General features: G+C 47.9%; 1 protein-coding gene across 2 annotated transcripts; it reads left to right on the top strand.

The window, feature by feature from the left end:
- Window positions 1-298: 298 nt before the first annotated feature.
- On the top strand, window positions 299-9,925 carry PEX11B (peroxisomal biogenesis factor 11 beta). Of its 2 annotated transcripts, XR_014558915.1 has the most exons (5): window positions 299-682; window positions 4,004-4,119; window positions 6,504-6,705; window positions 7,174-9,083; window positions 9,536-9,925. XR_014558915.1 is itself a non-coding variant. In XM_083716557.1 (4 exons), the coding sequence occupies exons 1-4, from the start codon at window positions 627-629 to the stop codon at window positions 7,541-7,543; spliced, it is 744 nt and encodes a 247-aa protein (XP_083572683.1). In that variant the 5' UTR covers window positions 341-626; the 3' UTR covers window positions 7,544-9,925. The 2 variants fall into 2 exon arrangements, 1 of the variants encoding a protein (XP_083572683.1); XM_083716557.1 differs by having other exon boundaries at window positions 341-682; window positions 7,174-9,925.
- The last annotated feature ends 2,334 nt before the right edge of the window (window positions 9,926-12,259 follow it).

Raw genomic sequence — 12,259 nt, 5'->3', positions numbered from 1 at the left:
AGGAGGATGGAGCAGGAGGGGCTGACGAATGACAGCTCGGCCGGAGCGGGGGAGGTGCCTGATCTGGGGACTCAGCCAATGGAAATGCAAAGTCCCCAAGCTAGGAGGCGGGGGTATTCGGAGGGGCTTCCTCCAATCGCCGTCGTGAACACCTCAGGGGGGAGGAGCCGGGAGGCCGGCGAATGGCTGCCCAGCTTGGGTGGATAAAGAGAAGGCCGACCCAGCCTCTTAGGATCAGCCAATGAGAACCGTGCGAACCATAGCAAGCGTCGGGATTTCCCCCAATCGCTTTTAAGAGGGGGGCAGGCGGGCGGAGGAGCAGCAGTGATTCAGAGCGAGCCAGTTAAAAGAAAAGCACAAAACCCCCGCAACGACAACAAAGCCTTTGACCATTTTCAGTGTTTAAATTTGTCCCTCGGGCGCTGCCGTACTGCCCCCGGAAGGGACCGCGATTTCATTTGCTCGCGGCCGAGGGGACGGGCGGGGGCGGTGTCGGCCCTGAGGGAGGCGGAGGGCGGTGTGGCCCTGCGAGGCCGAGGAAAGAGCTGCCGAGGGCTGCCTGCGAGCCTGGAGGAGGCCAGGGAAGGAGGGGGCCCTGCCTTCGCCGAGGAGAGGCTGCTGCTGCGATGGATTCCTGGGTGCGATTCAGCGCCCAGAGCCAAGCCAAGGAGCGGGTCTTCAGGTGCGGCGGAGGGCGAGGAGGGAGAGGCAGGGGACCGCGAAGGGTATCAAGAGTCAACCCGCTCCCGGTGCTCTTGGGGCGCCTTTCGTTTGGGAGAAGGGGAGCGGGGGATTCGTGTAATGATCGTGGTTCGTTATTATGATCCACATTATTAATACTGTGTTGTCACTAGGTTATTGTTACTTTATTCTTAAATATTTTACATTTCTTTAGTCATTGTTATTTTGTTGTTTCTTTTGGTTTATCATTTATCATAATTTGTACTTTAATCAGCCTCCTTTCATCCCAAGGTGGGCCAGGGTGTCGGGTGGTGATTAGAAGTGTCGGACGAGGACCCAGGAAAGATCAGAGTTCAACACACACACACACACACACACACACCCCACCCCACCCCTCGGCCACGGCTTTTGCCCAGTCTGTCTGTCTCTCTCTCTCTCTCTCTCTCTCTCTCTCTCTCTCTCTCTCTCTCTGCCTAACTGCTGTAAGGGTAACATGGAGCGGGAGGAGAACTTTATGTGACCTCTTGAGAACTCCTTGGAGAAAAAGGATGTGAATGCAGTAGCCAATAGGATAAGAAATATGAGTAAGCAAACTAAAACTCAGTATTAAAAACAATTTAAGACAACTCACAATCCTAAAACAATAAGGTGTGCCTTTAAACTATATAACCTCTCAAATGTCAAAAGCCATATTTTTTTGGGGGGGGGGTGAGTTTGAGACTTATTGGTAGAGCCACCAACTTGTACCAGGTGTCAAAGAGAGAGAGAAAAGACTTTTTGTTTTTATGTCTTTGTCACATTTATATCCTACCTTTTTTTCCTCAAAGGAGTTTAAGTTGGTGCAACATGATTCTCCTCCTCCTCAGTTAATCTTCAGTTAATCCCCACAGCAAGCCTGGAAAGTAGGTTTGGCTGAGGGGCAGTGACTGGCCCAAGATCACCCAGAGTGAGGATTTGAGTGAGGATTTGAACCCTGGTCTCCCCCAGGTCCTAATCCAATACTCGAACCACTACAGCATGCTGCCTTCTTATTGATTATTATTAGACTTCCTTTTTAAAAAATGAAAGGAAAATACAATTGCATTTTCAATTTTACATACAATAAGCAAAATAAAAATAAACACAATAAAAACATAAAATCCCCTTTGACTTCCCTCCCCTCCCCCTTTGTGCATCCTCATATAATGATTTTCTCTCTGCATCTATTCCATAACACTATTTTACAAATCCTTTGCCAATCCATAGTTCAAATTTTTACTACATGTTTTCTGTCAAGCTTACCAATGAATGTAATTGTTTACAATAATTTTTCAAATAAGTTATAAACTTTCCCCATTCTTTATTAAAATCTGCCTCTTCCTAGTTTCTAATTTTTCCTGTAAGTTTTGCCATTTCAGCATAGTTCATCAATTTTAGTTGCTGCTCTTCTTTGGCCGGAATTGTGCCGCCTTTCCATCTCTGGGCTATAAGAATCCAGGCTGTTGCTTCCAAGTAGTCCTTCCACACACTAATATGCTTCAGTTTACCTTTGCACGCACACACCTTCCTGTGCAATTTCCTCATTTCACTAGCATTGTTTGGGGCACGTGGGTCATTCTGTTGTTTTCCTTGTTATAACAGCTGTAGGTCAGAAATCCTTCCCAAATTGTGTGACAGTAGGTCCTGATTTCTCATCTGGCTACTTTCTGACTATATGCCTTTTAAATGGATTTTTATTGTGTATTTTTTTTTTTTAAGAAAGAAATAAGGGGATTTTTCCAGGAGCGGGGGCAAAGTAAATGCTCCAGACAAAGATAATTGGTATTGGTATTGGAGAACATGTGTAGCCTTTTTGGTAGATCTGTTGACTGAGCAGTGATGTGACCTGGCACGTCTGTCTCTGAAAGACTTGTACTGCAGGTTTGCTCCTCCCTTGTTTCTCAGTGGTGGCCAAATAATTCCTTCCCACTCACCACTGACACCCTCAGTTCTTTCATCTCCCCCAGCCCATAATTAATTGTACCAGCAGTGCAATCTGCTTTACAGTTGCTTCCCCCTGCATTTCCATACCCCTCCCTGCCCAAAACCAGGGTAACTATGCTGGACTGCAGCATTGTGTAATACACTACTCTTAACCACCCCCATCAAAATGGGTTCCATTGCAGGGGTGGTTTAATCCACACACTCTCGGCCACACCCTGTCCTCTGCATTATTGGACTAAAGATGATGAACTTTATCTCATTGGCATTAGAAGAGCTATTTTTTTATTTGTTTAAAAAGTTTACAAACTCAGGGAAAGCACACCCTCTTTTGATGGAAATAAACCTTAAATTAAAAAACCACCAACGTACTTCTCTTTCCTGCTACTTTTTGCTTTGGGCCGACACAATCCCGTCTCCCCATCACAGCTGCACTCAAAATCTCAGATTGTTCAATTTTCTTCCACTGGCCAATAGCAATTGTGTGGTTAGTGGTTCCACAATCCATTTGTAAGTCATGCGCCTTAATGTTTCTCAGGGTGCATTTGCTTTTTCCCAGCTGGGAAGACTCCTGAGCAAAGGAGGCTTTTCTTAAAGTTCAGGATTGTACAGTTAATTTGTTTAGATGCCCTTTGCAAAATGATTCTACTTGTAGAGAAAGGGTCTGTCCACAGAGTGTTTTTGCTTCTGTTCATGATTCAGTAGCAGCAGGAATATATGGTGATGCAATAACTCCTTCACTCCTCTCACATCTTACTGCATACCCTTAGGTTGGCCAAGAGCTCCTCCAAAGTTCAAACTTCAAGGACATAACAAGCACTCGGTGTGGTTGCCTTTCTCCCTCCCCTCCTGGAGGCTTGCCGGAGCTTGAGACTATGTCGGTTGCACTCTCTGTTTGGCCTGGCAGTGTGTGATTGGGGGTCTTAAGCAAGCCTTGCATTGCCATCCACTGCCCTCCAGATATGCCTTCATCCCTGACCGTAGACTGCGTTGGCTGAGGCTAATGGGAGCAGCTGCAGTTCAGAACATCTGGAAGGCATCAAGTTGGAGAATGTTGATATTTATGTGACATATCCTAATTTGAAAACCCTCCTGTATATATTTATATATTTAATTATTCCAGGAAGCTCTCATGGACCCACTTACGCAGCACAAGTATATACCTCCCCTCCTTTTTGCTTTAATAATAATAATATTATACCCCACCCTCCCCAGCCAAGGCCGTGCTCAGGGTGGCTAACAAGCAATAATAAATACTTTTTGCCTCGTTTGCCAACTATTGCGGTAGGGCTATTTCATTGGGACCTCAAGTATCTTCTCTACCAGGCTAACACCTTTCCACTGTTTGTTTCTTTCCTCCTAGGGCTGCCCAGTATGCCTGCACTCTGCTCGGCTACTCACTGCAGAAGTATGGGGCCAGCCCCGATTTCATTGCTAGGATCAAGCAGCTGGAGGCTCACATGAGCTTGGGGCGCAAGTGTGAGTGCAAGAGGGGTTGGCTGGGACCTGAGAGGGTTGGGGAGGGATTCATTTTTATTTATTTGAGGAAATTGCTGTAGCACTTAGTATACATGTATGCAGTGCAGGGCAGATTTTTTGGGGAAAAAAACACATTTTACAAACATGCAGTAAAAGCATCAACGCAAATGCAATGCAAATATATACAGTGGTACCTCGGATTAAAAACTTCTGGAGGTCCGTTCTTAACCTGAAACTGTTCTTAACCTGAAGCACCATTTTAGCTAATGGGGCCTCCCGCTGCTGCCGCACCGCCGGAGTACGATTTCTGTTCTCATCCTGAAGCAAAGTTCTTAACCCAAGGTACTATTTCTGGGTTAGCAGAGTCTGTAACCTGAAGCATCTGTAACCTGAAGCGCATGTAACCCGAGGTACTAATGTATTTGGATATTAGTACTGTAACTGAGTACTGATGTTAGCCCCTCCTTTAACACACCTCCCCACACTCAGCACCATTCAAGCCTCCTGCCTCTCACCCAGGACCCAAGCAAACCCACAGACCACCCCAAAATCTTACAGAAAAGAGGGTACTCCTGAACCTGCCGACTTAAGAGCCTAAGAAGATCCTACTGGATCAGGTCATTGGCCCATCTAGTCCAGCATCCTGTTCTCACAGCAGCCAACCAGCTGCCTGTGGGAAACCTGCAAGCAGGACCTGAACACAGGAGTCTTCTCCCCTCCTGTGGCTTCTAGCAACAGGTATTCAGAAGCTTTGCTGCTGCCAACTGCAGAGGAGCAGCATAGCCATCACAGCTGGCAGCCTTCTCAGTGATTTTGTTGGATCTTCTTATAAAGCCATCTGAGTTGGTAGCCACCTGTGGGAGTGAGTTTTATAGTTTAGCTATGTTCTGTGTGAAGAAGGACTTTCTGACTTAGCCCCAGTTCCTCACTCTAGGGCTTACATGCAGGCACTAAGGTCTCATTGCCTCCTCAGGCTTCCCACAACTGTGTCCCCTCCAGCAATCAGTCAGCTGCTCTCAGCACACCCAGTTCCACTCCAGGATCTGGTGGACCTAGGGCAGTGGTGGCCAAACTTGGCCCTCCAGCTGTTTGGGGACTACAGTTCCCATCATCCCTGGCCACTGTTCCTGTTAGCTATGGATGATGGGAGTTGTCATCCAAAAACAGCTGGAGGGCCAAGTTTGGCCACCACTGACATAGGGTATTAAAAAAGGGCAGGCTTCATTTATTCATGCTAAATTGTTTCTGCATCATTTTGCCCTTTTTTCGAATTTGTAAAATGCTTCAAAGTACAATGGAACCTCGGTTTTCGAACGTCATCCATTCCAGAAGACCGTTTGATTTCCGAAACGTTAAAAAACCGAAGCATGCATTTCTGGAAGCATTTACGTCCGGAAAACTCAATATGGAAGCTGCATGGCATGTCTGGCTTCCAAAAAGTGTTCAATAACCAAAGCAGTTTCTTCTGGGTTTTTGGGGTTCGAAAGTTGAAACATCCAACTTCCAAGACGCTTGAAAACCGAGGTACCACTATACAGGAGAGCAGCCCTCCTAGATCATATTGAAGAGCCACTCACCCAGCCTCTAGTCACCCACATAGTTCAGCCAGACTTCCTCCAGTAAGCCTCAGAGGCCCCAAGTTTCTCCCCATGTAGCAGCTCCCTTAGGAACTGCTTTTCAGTACACCTTACTGTTTCAGTACACCTTACTATTTTACAGATAGGGAACGTAGACTGATAAAGCAGGTTTCTCAAGGCTTCCCAGAAAGTTTGTGCCTGAGCTCTGTTAGTCCAGGCTTGTAAGTAGCCAGTTGCCTGGTCCACTCTGGCAAGTAGGAACCTTCCCCCAGGTAACTAAACGAAGATGGTGATTTTGGTTTTTGCCACAGTTGGTTATGTGCAGCCATGTAGGATAGGAAAACCTATTTGTTGGATAGTAACTTGTACAGCATTATGCAACCTTGTGATCCTTACAGCCGTCCTATAAGGTAGACCTATATTGGGCCTACCTTGCAAGGTTGCTGTAAGGATCCTCTCCCCACATGGCAGGGGTTTATTGGTGCTGAGAATGGCCTACCCAGTCTAATGAGGTCATATCAGCAGTAAAATGCAAACCAGGGACCTAATGATTCCTAGCTCCCCTGTCTCATAGCTGCTGTGTTATCCTAGTTAGCAAAGCTGTCCTAGAATCTGGCCTCTTAAAGATCCCCTTGGTCTATCTGGCCCCATCTCCTGCCACTCCTAAGGCAAACGCATGCTGTCTAAGGACACATTCAGACAGCCAGATGACACCAAATCGGATTGCAGTTTGGAGCTTCTCCTTTAAAGAGCTGCAGAAGTGAGACCAATGTGGGACAACCGCTTTAACTTGGGATTCCTTTCCAGTGTTCCGGCTGGGGAATTCTTCAGATGCCCTGGAAGCGGCCAAACGGGCCATCCACCTGTCAGACATGGTCCTTCGCTTCTGCATCACTGTCAGCCATCTAAACAGAGCCATGTATTTCGCCTGTGACAATATCCTGTGGGCAGGGAAATCAGGTCTCGCCCCGCACATGGACCAGGAGAAATGGAGCCAGCGGTCTTTCAGGTGAGGTTTTTTTAATTGTATGAATGTGTGCTTTTATTTACACTATTGATGGGCATAAAATGTTGCAGCGGTCTGCTGACTGCAAATAAAAACACTGTGTAAGACGGCTGTCACAGCTGATATCATAAGCCTCAGATACCTTTAGAGACTTGGCACGCTCTAATCAGAGTGAGTACTTCTCACAATGGAAGTGGCGGACAGAGACATGTGTAAGCATTATTTACAGGTGTTTATTCAGCATAGTTCAGCAACAAAGGAAAAAAACATGTCTGCTTCCCATCGTGTCCAAGCACACAGCAGTATAGCAAAAGCAATATACAAACGGAAGTTCCCAGCAAGCCTGTCCTGGAAGTAAACAGGCATCTGACACACCAGAGTCATGCCTGTTCCTTTTAAGGTGGAACGGAACTATACCCTAACAGAAGTTAAGGACTTTTCTTCCTCCCCACCCCTTTGCCTTTTTTGCAGGTATTACCTCTTTGCACTGATCATGAACCTGAGCAGGGACGCCTATGAGATCCGGCTGCTGATGGAGCATGAGGCGAATGGGAAGTGCCAGCGAGGCGGTGGTGGAGACAGCCCCAGAGTGGGGGAAGACCACCGGCTCCAGCAGCTGATCTTGAGGCTGAAGCTGCAGGTCCGCCTCCTGTGTCACGTGCTGAGGGACAACCCCCCTCTGCTTCTGGACCTGGCGAAAAACGCCTGCGATATTTTTATCCCCATGGACAAGCTGGGCCTGTACAAGACCAACCCAGGGTTCGTGGGGCTCTGCGGCTTGACGTCTTCCGTTATCTCCATCCTTACCATTGTCTTCCCGTGGCTGAAGCTGAAGCCTTGAAGGGCGGGAGCAGGGAGGCGGGGCGGCTAGCTGGTGTCTGTGGAGCAGGCCACATGTCACAGGGCTTCCTCTTTCTACGTGTTCCACTTCCAGGGGCCAGTACAAGGTGTTTGTGACTTTGACAGCCTTAGGCAGCTGATGGCCATTTGCGTAGCATGGGCTCCTTGGTACGTGGGGACTTGGGCCTTTTGGCGCTTTGGGGGACATCTAATTTGCACTCAATTTTAAGTGGGGGACAGAAACTTTGAGACCAACTTTCCTCACTCCTCTGGGCCACCGTATTACAACCTTCCTATGCAGATGGTCCTCAAGATCTATCCTTCCACTGGCTTGCCCCTCCTCTGCCCTTCCCACTCCACAATAACTCTCCCCACAAATCCCACCCCCTCACCTGCTCTTTTTAATTCATCCTGGGCTGCTCTGCAACAGCTAAGCCCCCAGTGAACTGTGGGAATGCATCCTTCAATGCTCTGACATTGGAGCACTGGGGAAGGGATCGGAGCTATTCTATGCCCCGCCACACCCAGCCTCTTCCACTCTTGAGCAGGAGGTGAAAAGTGAAGGTCTGTCCTTGTGCTTAAACCTAGTGACAGGCTGCCTCATGGCATGGTGCCTCGGTGCCCCTTGGCAAGGAAGGTAGGTCTGGGGAAACGAGGCCCTGTGGCATTCTGCATCCTCTCTGCCTCTTTGCGGGGAGGCCAAGGGAGAACAGCTGTGGAGCTGGGGCCATATTTGGACTGAAGAGTAAGCACATGCCCAGTAAAGGGGCTTCTGGTATTCTTATCGAGCTGTGGCTCCTATTTTTTTAGGCTTCACCACTCCATTAACAAGCAGAGCTTTAATGTCTGCGTTTCCTCAACCTGGTCCTCCTCCAGATGTCCAAGACCCCAGTTCCCACCAGCCTGCAGCCAGCATGGCCACACTGAGCATGATGGAAGTTGGAGTATCCACACGGCATGAGAATTAGGATGGACTGGTCTATGCTATGCCTTGATATTTGGCGCTGTTAATTCCTTTTCCTGATTTGCAAGCCTCTCCCCCACCCCCTCCGTCTCATAAACAACTTTTGAAATCGAGTGACCTCCTGAAGCTAAATGTAGTCAGCCACAGCGAGTTTTCTTTGCTATTACTATTTTTAAATGGTGGATGGCTCCTGTTTGCCTGGGGGGGGGAGGGTTAGGTTCTGAGTAGGGATGCTGGTTTTCTGCCAGGCAGCTCACAGGGCATAGCATGTGCTCCAGATCTGGTTATGATCTGATACTTTATATAAAGTCAGGTTTCTCGCCGTCATTGTTCCACAGCGAGAGCTGGCAAATTCAGACCCCGAGAAGACTCCTGTCAAAGAACTTTGGGGGATGGGGAAGCCTTACCCAGCAGACTTCTCTGCCAGGTATCTCCTTCTCTGCCGCTCTTAAAACATAGGAATCTTAGAGTATGCACATAGCCATCTTACTCCTCACACCCTGTGCTGCCACCTCATTTCCCTTCACAGGAGCTCTGTGCCTTCAGTAGCTGCACAACAGACAGACATTCCACCTGGGCTGCTTCCCTTCCCACTTCACTGTGGCCTCTCATTTCTGGGAGAAGCTGCACAGATTGAATTTCTGCCTGCCACCCATCTGTTAAGAGCTACAAAGCTTTGGGCTTTGCGTTCTCATTGGGATGCCCAACCTGTGGTTGGGTGGCATCCCATCAGACTGCTGTGGGCTGGGTGCTCCCCTGTGTTGGGGGGTGAACTAAATGTTTCCACATACAAGAGAAGTTAGCATGCCTGGGGTGGGCACTAGGCAAGGTTCTTCCCCCTTGATTTCTGAGTGGAGAGAATTATTTTTATGGGGGAAGTAGTCAGGAACATGACATACATACACATGCCTCTTTGCTGTCTGAAAGAATGCATTGCCAACTCGGTCTGAGCTTAGGCCATTTTGGGGAAAACTCAGGGGTCCATGTTGATCTGTTGTTTTTTGTCATCTTTTTCCATCTCCAGCCCAGGTCTCCTTTCCCCTTTCAGTACTGCTTCTTAATCTCCACCTTTACCACCACCCATCTGCCCTGCTCATAACCCCATTCCTGGGTTTGAAACAGGTGTTCCCAACCTGGAGCAGGTGGTATACCCTGTTCCTCTGCTAATACAGAGCAATACCCTCCAGATGTTGCGGAGCTTGCAGCCTCCATCCTTCACCATTGGCCACACTGGTTGGGTCTGAGCAGAGTTTGGGGAGGGGGGTCCTCCAGCAGTATCAGAAGGGCACCATATTGGCTACCCCAGGATTAAAAATGTACCATTTCTCCCAGTCCTCAACTACACTTCTACCTTTCCCTCTTACTAGTGTATCAAATAAACAGGGTTGATCATTTGATCCAATAAATTAAGGTTGGCATCTGTTGTGTAGCCTGGGTTCTTTTTCTTGAACGAGTGATCTCAAGGGAACACCCCTGCAAACCAGTTCCTTTGGGGGCGTGGGAATCGCTCCCTTTGCTTTCACTGGTGCCCATTCCTCTAGGCCCTCACTGCAGCTGGATGCTCCTTTTTCTTTTAAGGGAGTCTCTATAATAGCATGAGAAAGCACCTGACTGCTGCATCACGCCAAAGGCCCATGTAGTCCAGTGTCCTGTTCTGCAGCAGTGGTTCCCATCCCCCCCCCCCAACCAGGGCTTCTTTGGTTCCATAAACTCATCCCTAGTGCCCCCATCCTATAAAACATTCACAATAGCGGTTTGCACAACCCATGAAGGAAGATGCAAGACCGTAACCCATCAATTGCACATTGATTCAAAATCCAGTTAAAACTATTTATGTAGTTCTAACTGTAAAGTTGATCCAGTACCCCACCACCACCACCACCCTTGTTTCTTAGCACCCACTTAAATACCTCCCCCCACCCCCAGGTCTGATAGTATCCACTTTGATAGTATCAAAGCTTTCGCTGCTCCTTATCCTCTGACCAGTCCTGCCAAGAGTTTTTCATGGGACTCTGAACCAGTGGTTTGCATTAAAACAGGCACCCCCAAACTCAGCCCTCCAGATGTTTTGGGACTACAGTTCCCATCATCCCTGACCACTGGTCCTGTTAGCTAGGGATGATGGGAGTTGTAGTCTCAAAGCACCTGGAGGGCTGAGTTTGGGGCTGCCTGCATTCAAACATAAAGCAAATCAGATTTCTCTCATCCTTCCCTTCAGACATCGCCTGGTGTAGCAGAGGGTGCTGCGGCAATCAGAATTTGGGATGCGCTGCTATGTCAGCCCAAGTGGATTCATTTCCCCTTCTCTTCCAACTCTGCTCTGGAGATGACAAAGGTGCTGCACATGGATGGCAGGGGAAGTGGCGGTTTGTGATAAGAGTAAAAGCCCAAAGGTCCACTCCTTGTCTCTGAGGGCTGTTGCCAGATGCTACCTGTTGTCATATGGCTCTGGCACCATGAGGACTAGAATCTTGCTTGATTTTACAAAAGAAAGAAAAATCGAAGCTTAAAAAAAAACCCTTACAAGTTAGCATCAATCCTTGTCTGCTGGGAGAATTGACCTGTGACTTTGCACATGAAAGCAGGTTGGAAAACCTCTGTGTGTGTAAAAGGAAGGGGAGGTTGTGGAGTTCTGGCTCATGGCAGAAGTCAGCCTGTCATAAACTGGCCTGATCACCAGGTGGCACTACTAATCCACTTGATGCAGCTTTTAACTGCTTTCTGTAATGCAAAGGAAAAGCAATGCTTTAATCCACCATTTATTTTGTTTCTTGGGGTGCTATTCTGCTTAATTTTACAGAGTAGACCCATTAAAATCAATGGATCATTTCAGTACATTACTTTGTTGAATACCACCCATTACTATTTATTTAAGATTGTATCCAGTGTAATGCCTACTCTTGAGAAGTCCCCTTAAAAATAATGGATGTGACTGAAGACCAAACCCTTGGTGGAAGGAGAATTGTGTGAGCAACTCCTCCATGAGGTCTAGCAGAATGCAGCGTGGCAACATGGCATCTGTAGGCTTGGTTCAAGCTTTTACTCAGGGCTGCACAAATTGCCCGGAGGGGAGGGGACAGCTGCTGAGGGCCACAAGGCCTCTGCTTTTGGACTCTTCCCAGCCAGACGATTCCCTCTGTTCAATTTGCTCTGCCTTCAAATCGCCTCTTCTATCCTTCGGTGCCAGGTTGTACTTTCGCAACCCCCAACGCTTAAATGGAATCATAGGAGCTTTTGTGGGAAGGGAGGGGAGAGAGGGAAAAACAACCCTTTTGATTGCCTTTCTCTTCCAATTTTTAAATAACAATATTCTGTTCTGAAACAGGCTTTGCCGAACACCTGCAGTGTCAGAACAAATGTTCCCAAACGTGTCAAGTGTTCCAGAGCCCCACCCCCAGATTGTGTCATTCAGCAACGTTTTAAGTTTTATAAACTCTGCTCCAGTGAATTGTGCACAGTTTAGGTCTGCATCTGAAGGCAGGAGCTGTTCTTTCTTCCCCAGTTGGGGTCCACCTGAGTCACGGCACACACGCACCCCTGCAATTTCCCTTCATCTGGCAGCTTGCAAGGTTTAATGCTGGATTTCAGGCAGAGGGTGGGGTGCATAATACCCACAAAGGCTCACAAACGTTGAGAATGAATTTTATTTTGTTTTTAAAGAAGACGGAGGGAGAGGAATGAGAGGTAATACTGTTTTGTGCACCCCAATCTCCAAGTGGCGAGAGAGACTCCAGGGGTGTCTGCACTCCCTGT

Source organism: Podarcis gaigeae (assembly GCF_964106915.1).
Source record: "Podarcis gaigeae genome assembly, chromosome: 16".
NCBI lineage: Eukaryota > Metazoa > Chordata > Lepidosauria > Squamata > Lacertidae > Podarcis > Podarcis gaigeae.
This window is presented reverse-complemented; position numbering and strand designations above follow the sequence as displayed.

What these genes read in the sequence shown, in the direction of transcription:
- PEX11B (XM_083716557.1), top strand. Translation starts at nt 627, where the DNA reads ATGGATTCCTGGGTGCGATTCAGCGCCCAGAGCCAAGCCAAGGAGCGG. An exon ending in CATGAGCTTGGGGCGCAAGT is followed by an intron (nt 4,120 to 6,503) that starts GTGAGTGCAAGA and finishes ATTCCTTTCCAG; the next exon opens with TGTTCCGGCTGGGGAATTCT. An exon ending in TGGAGCCAGCGGTCTTTCAG is followed by an intron (nt 6,706 to 7,173) that starts GTGAGGTTTTTT and finishes CCTTTTTTGCAG; the next exon opens with GTATTACCTCTTTGCACTGA.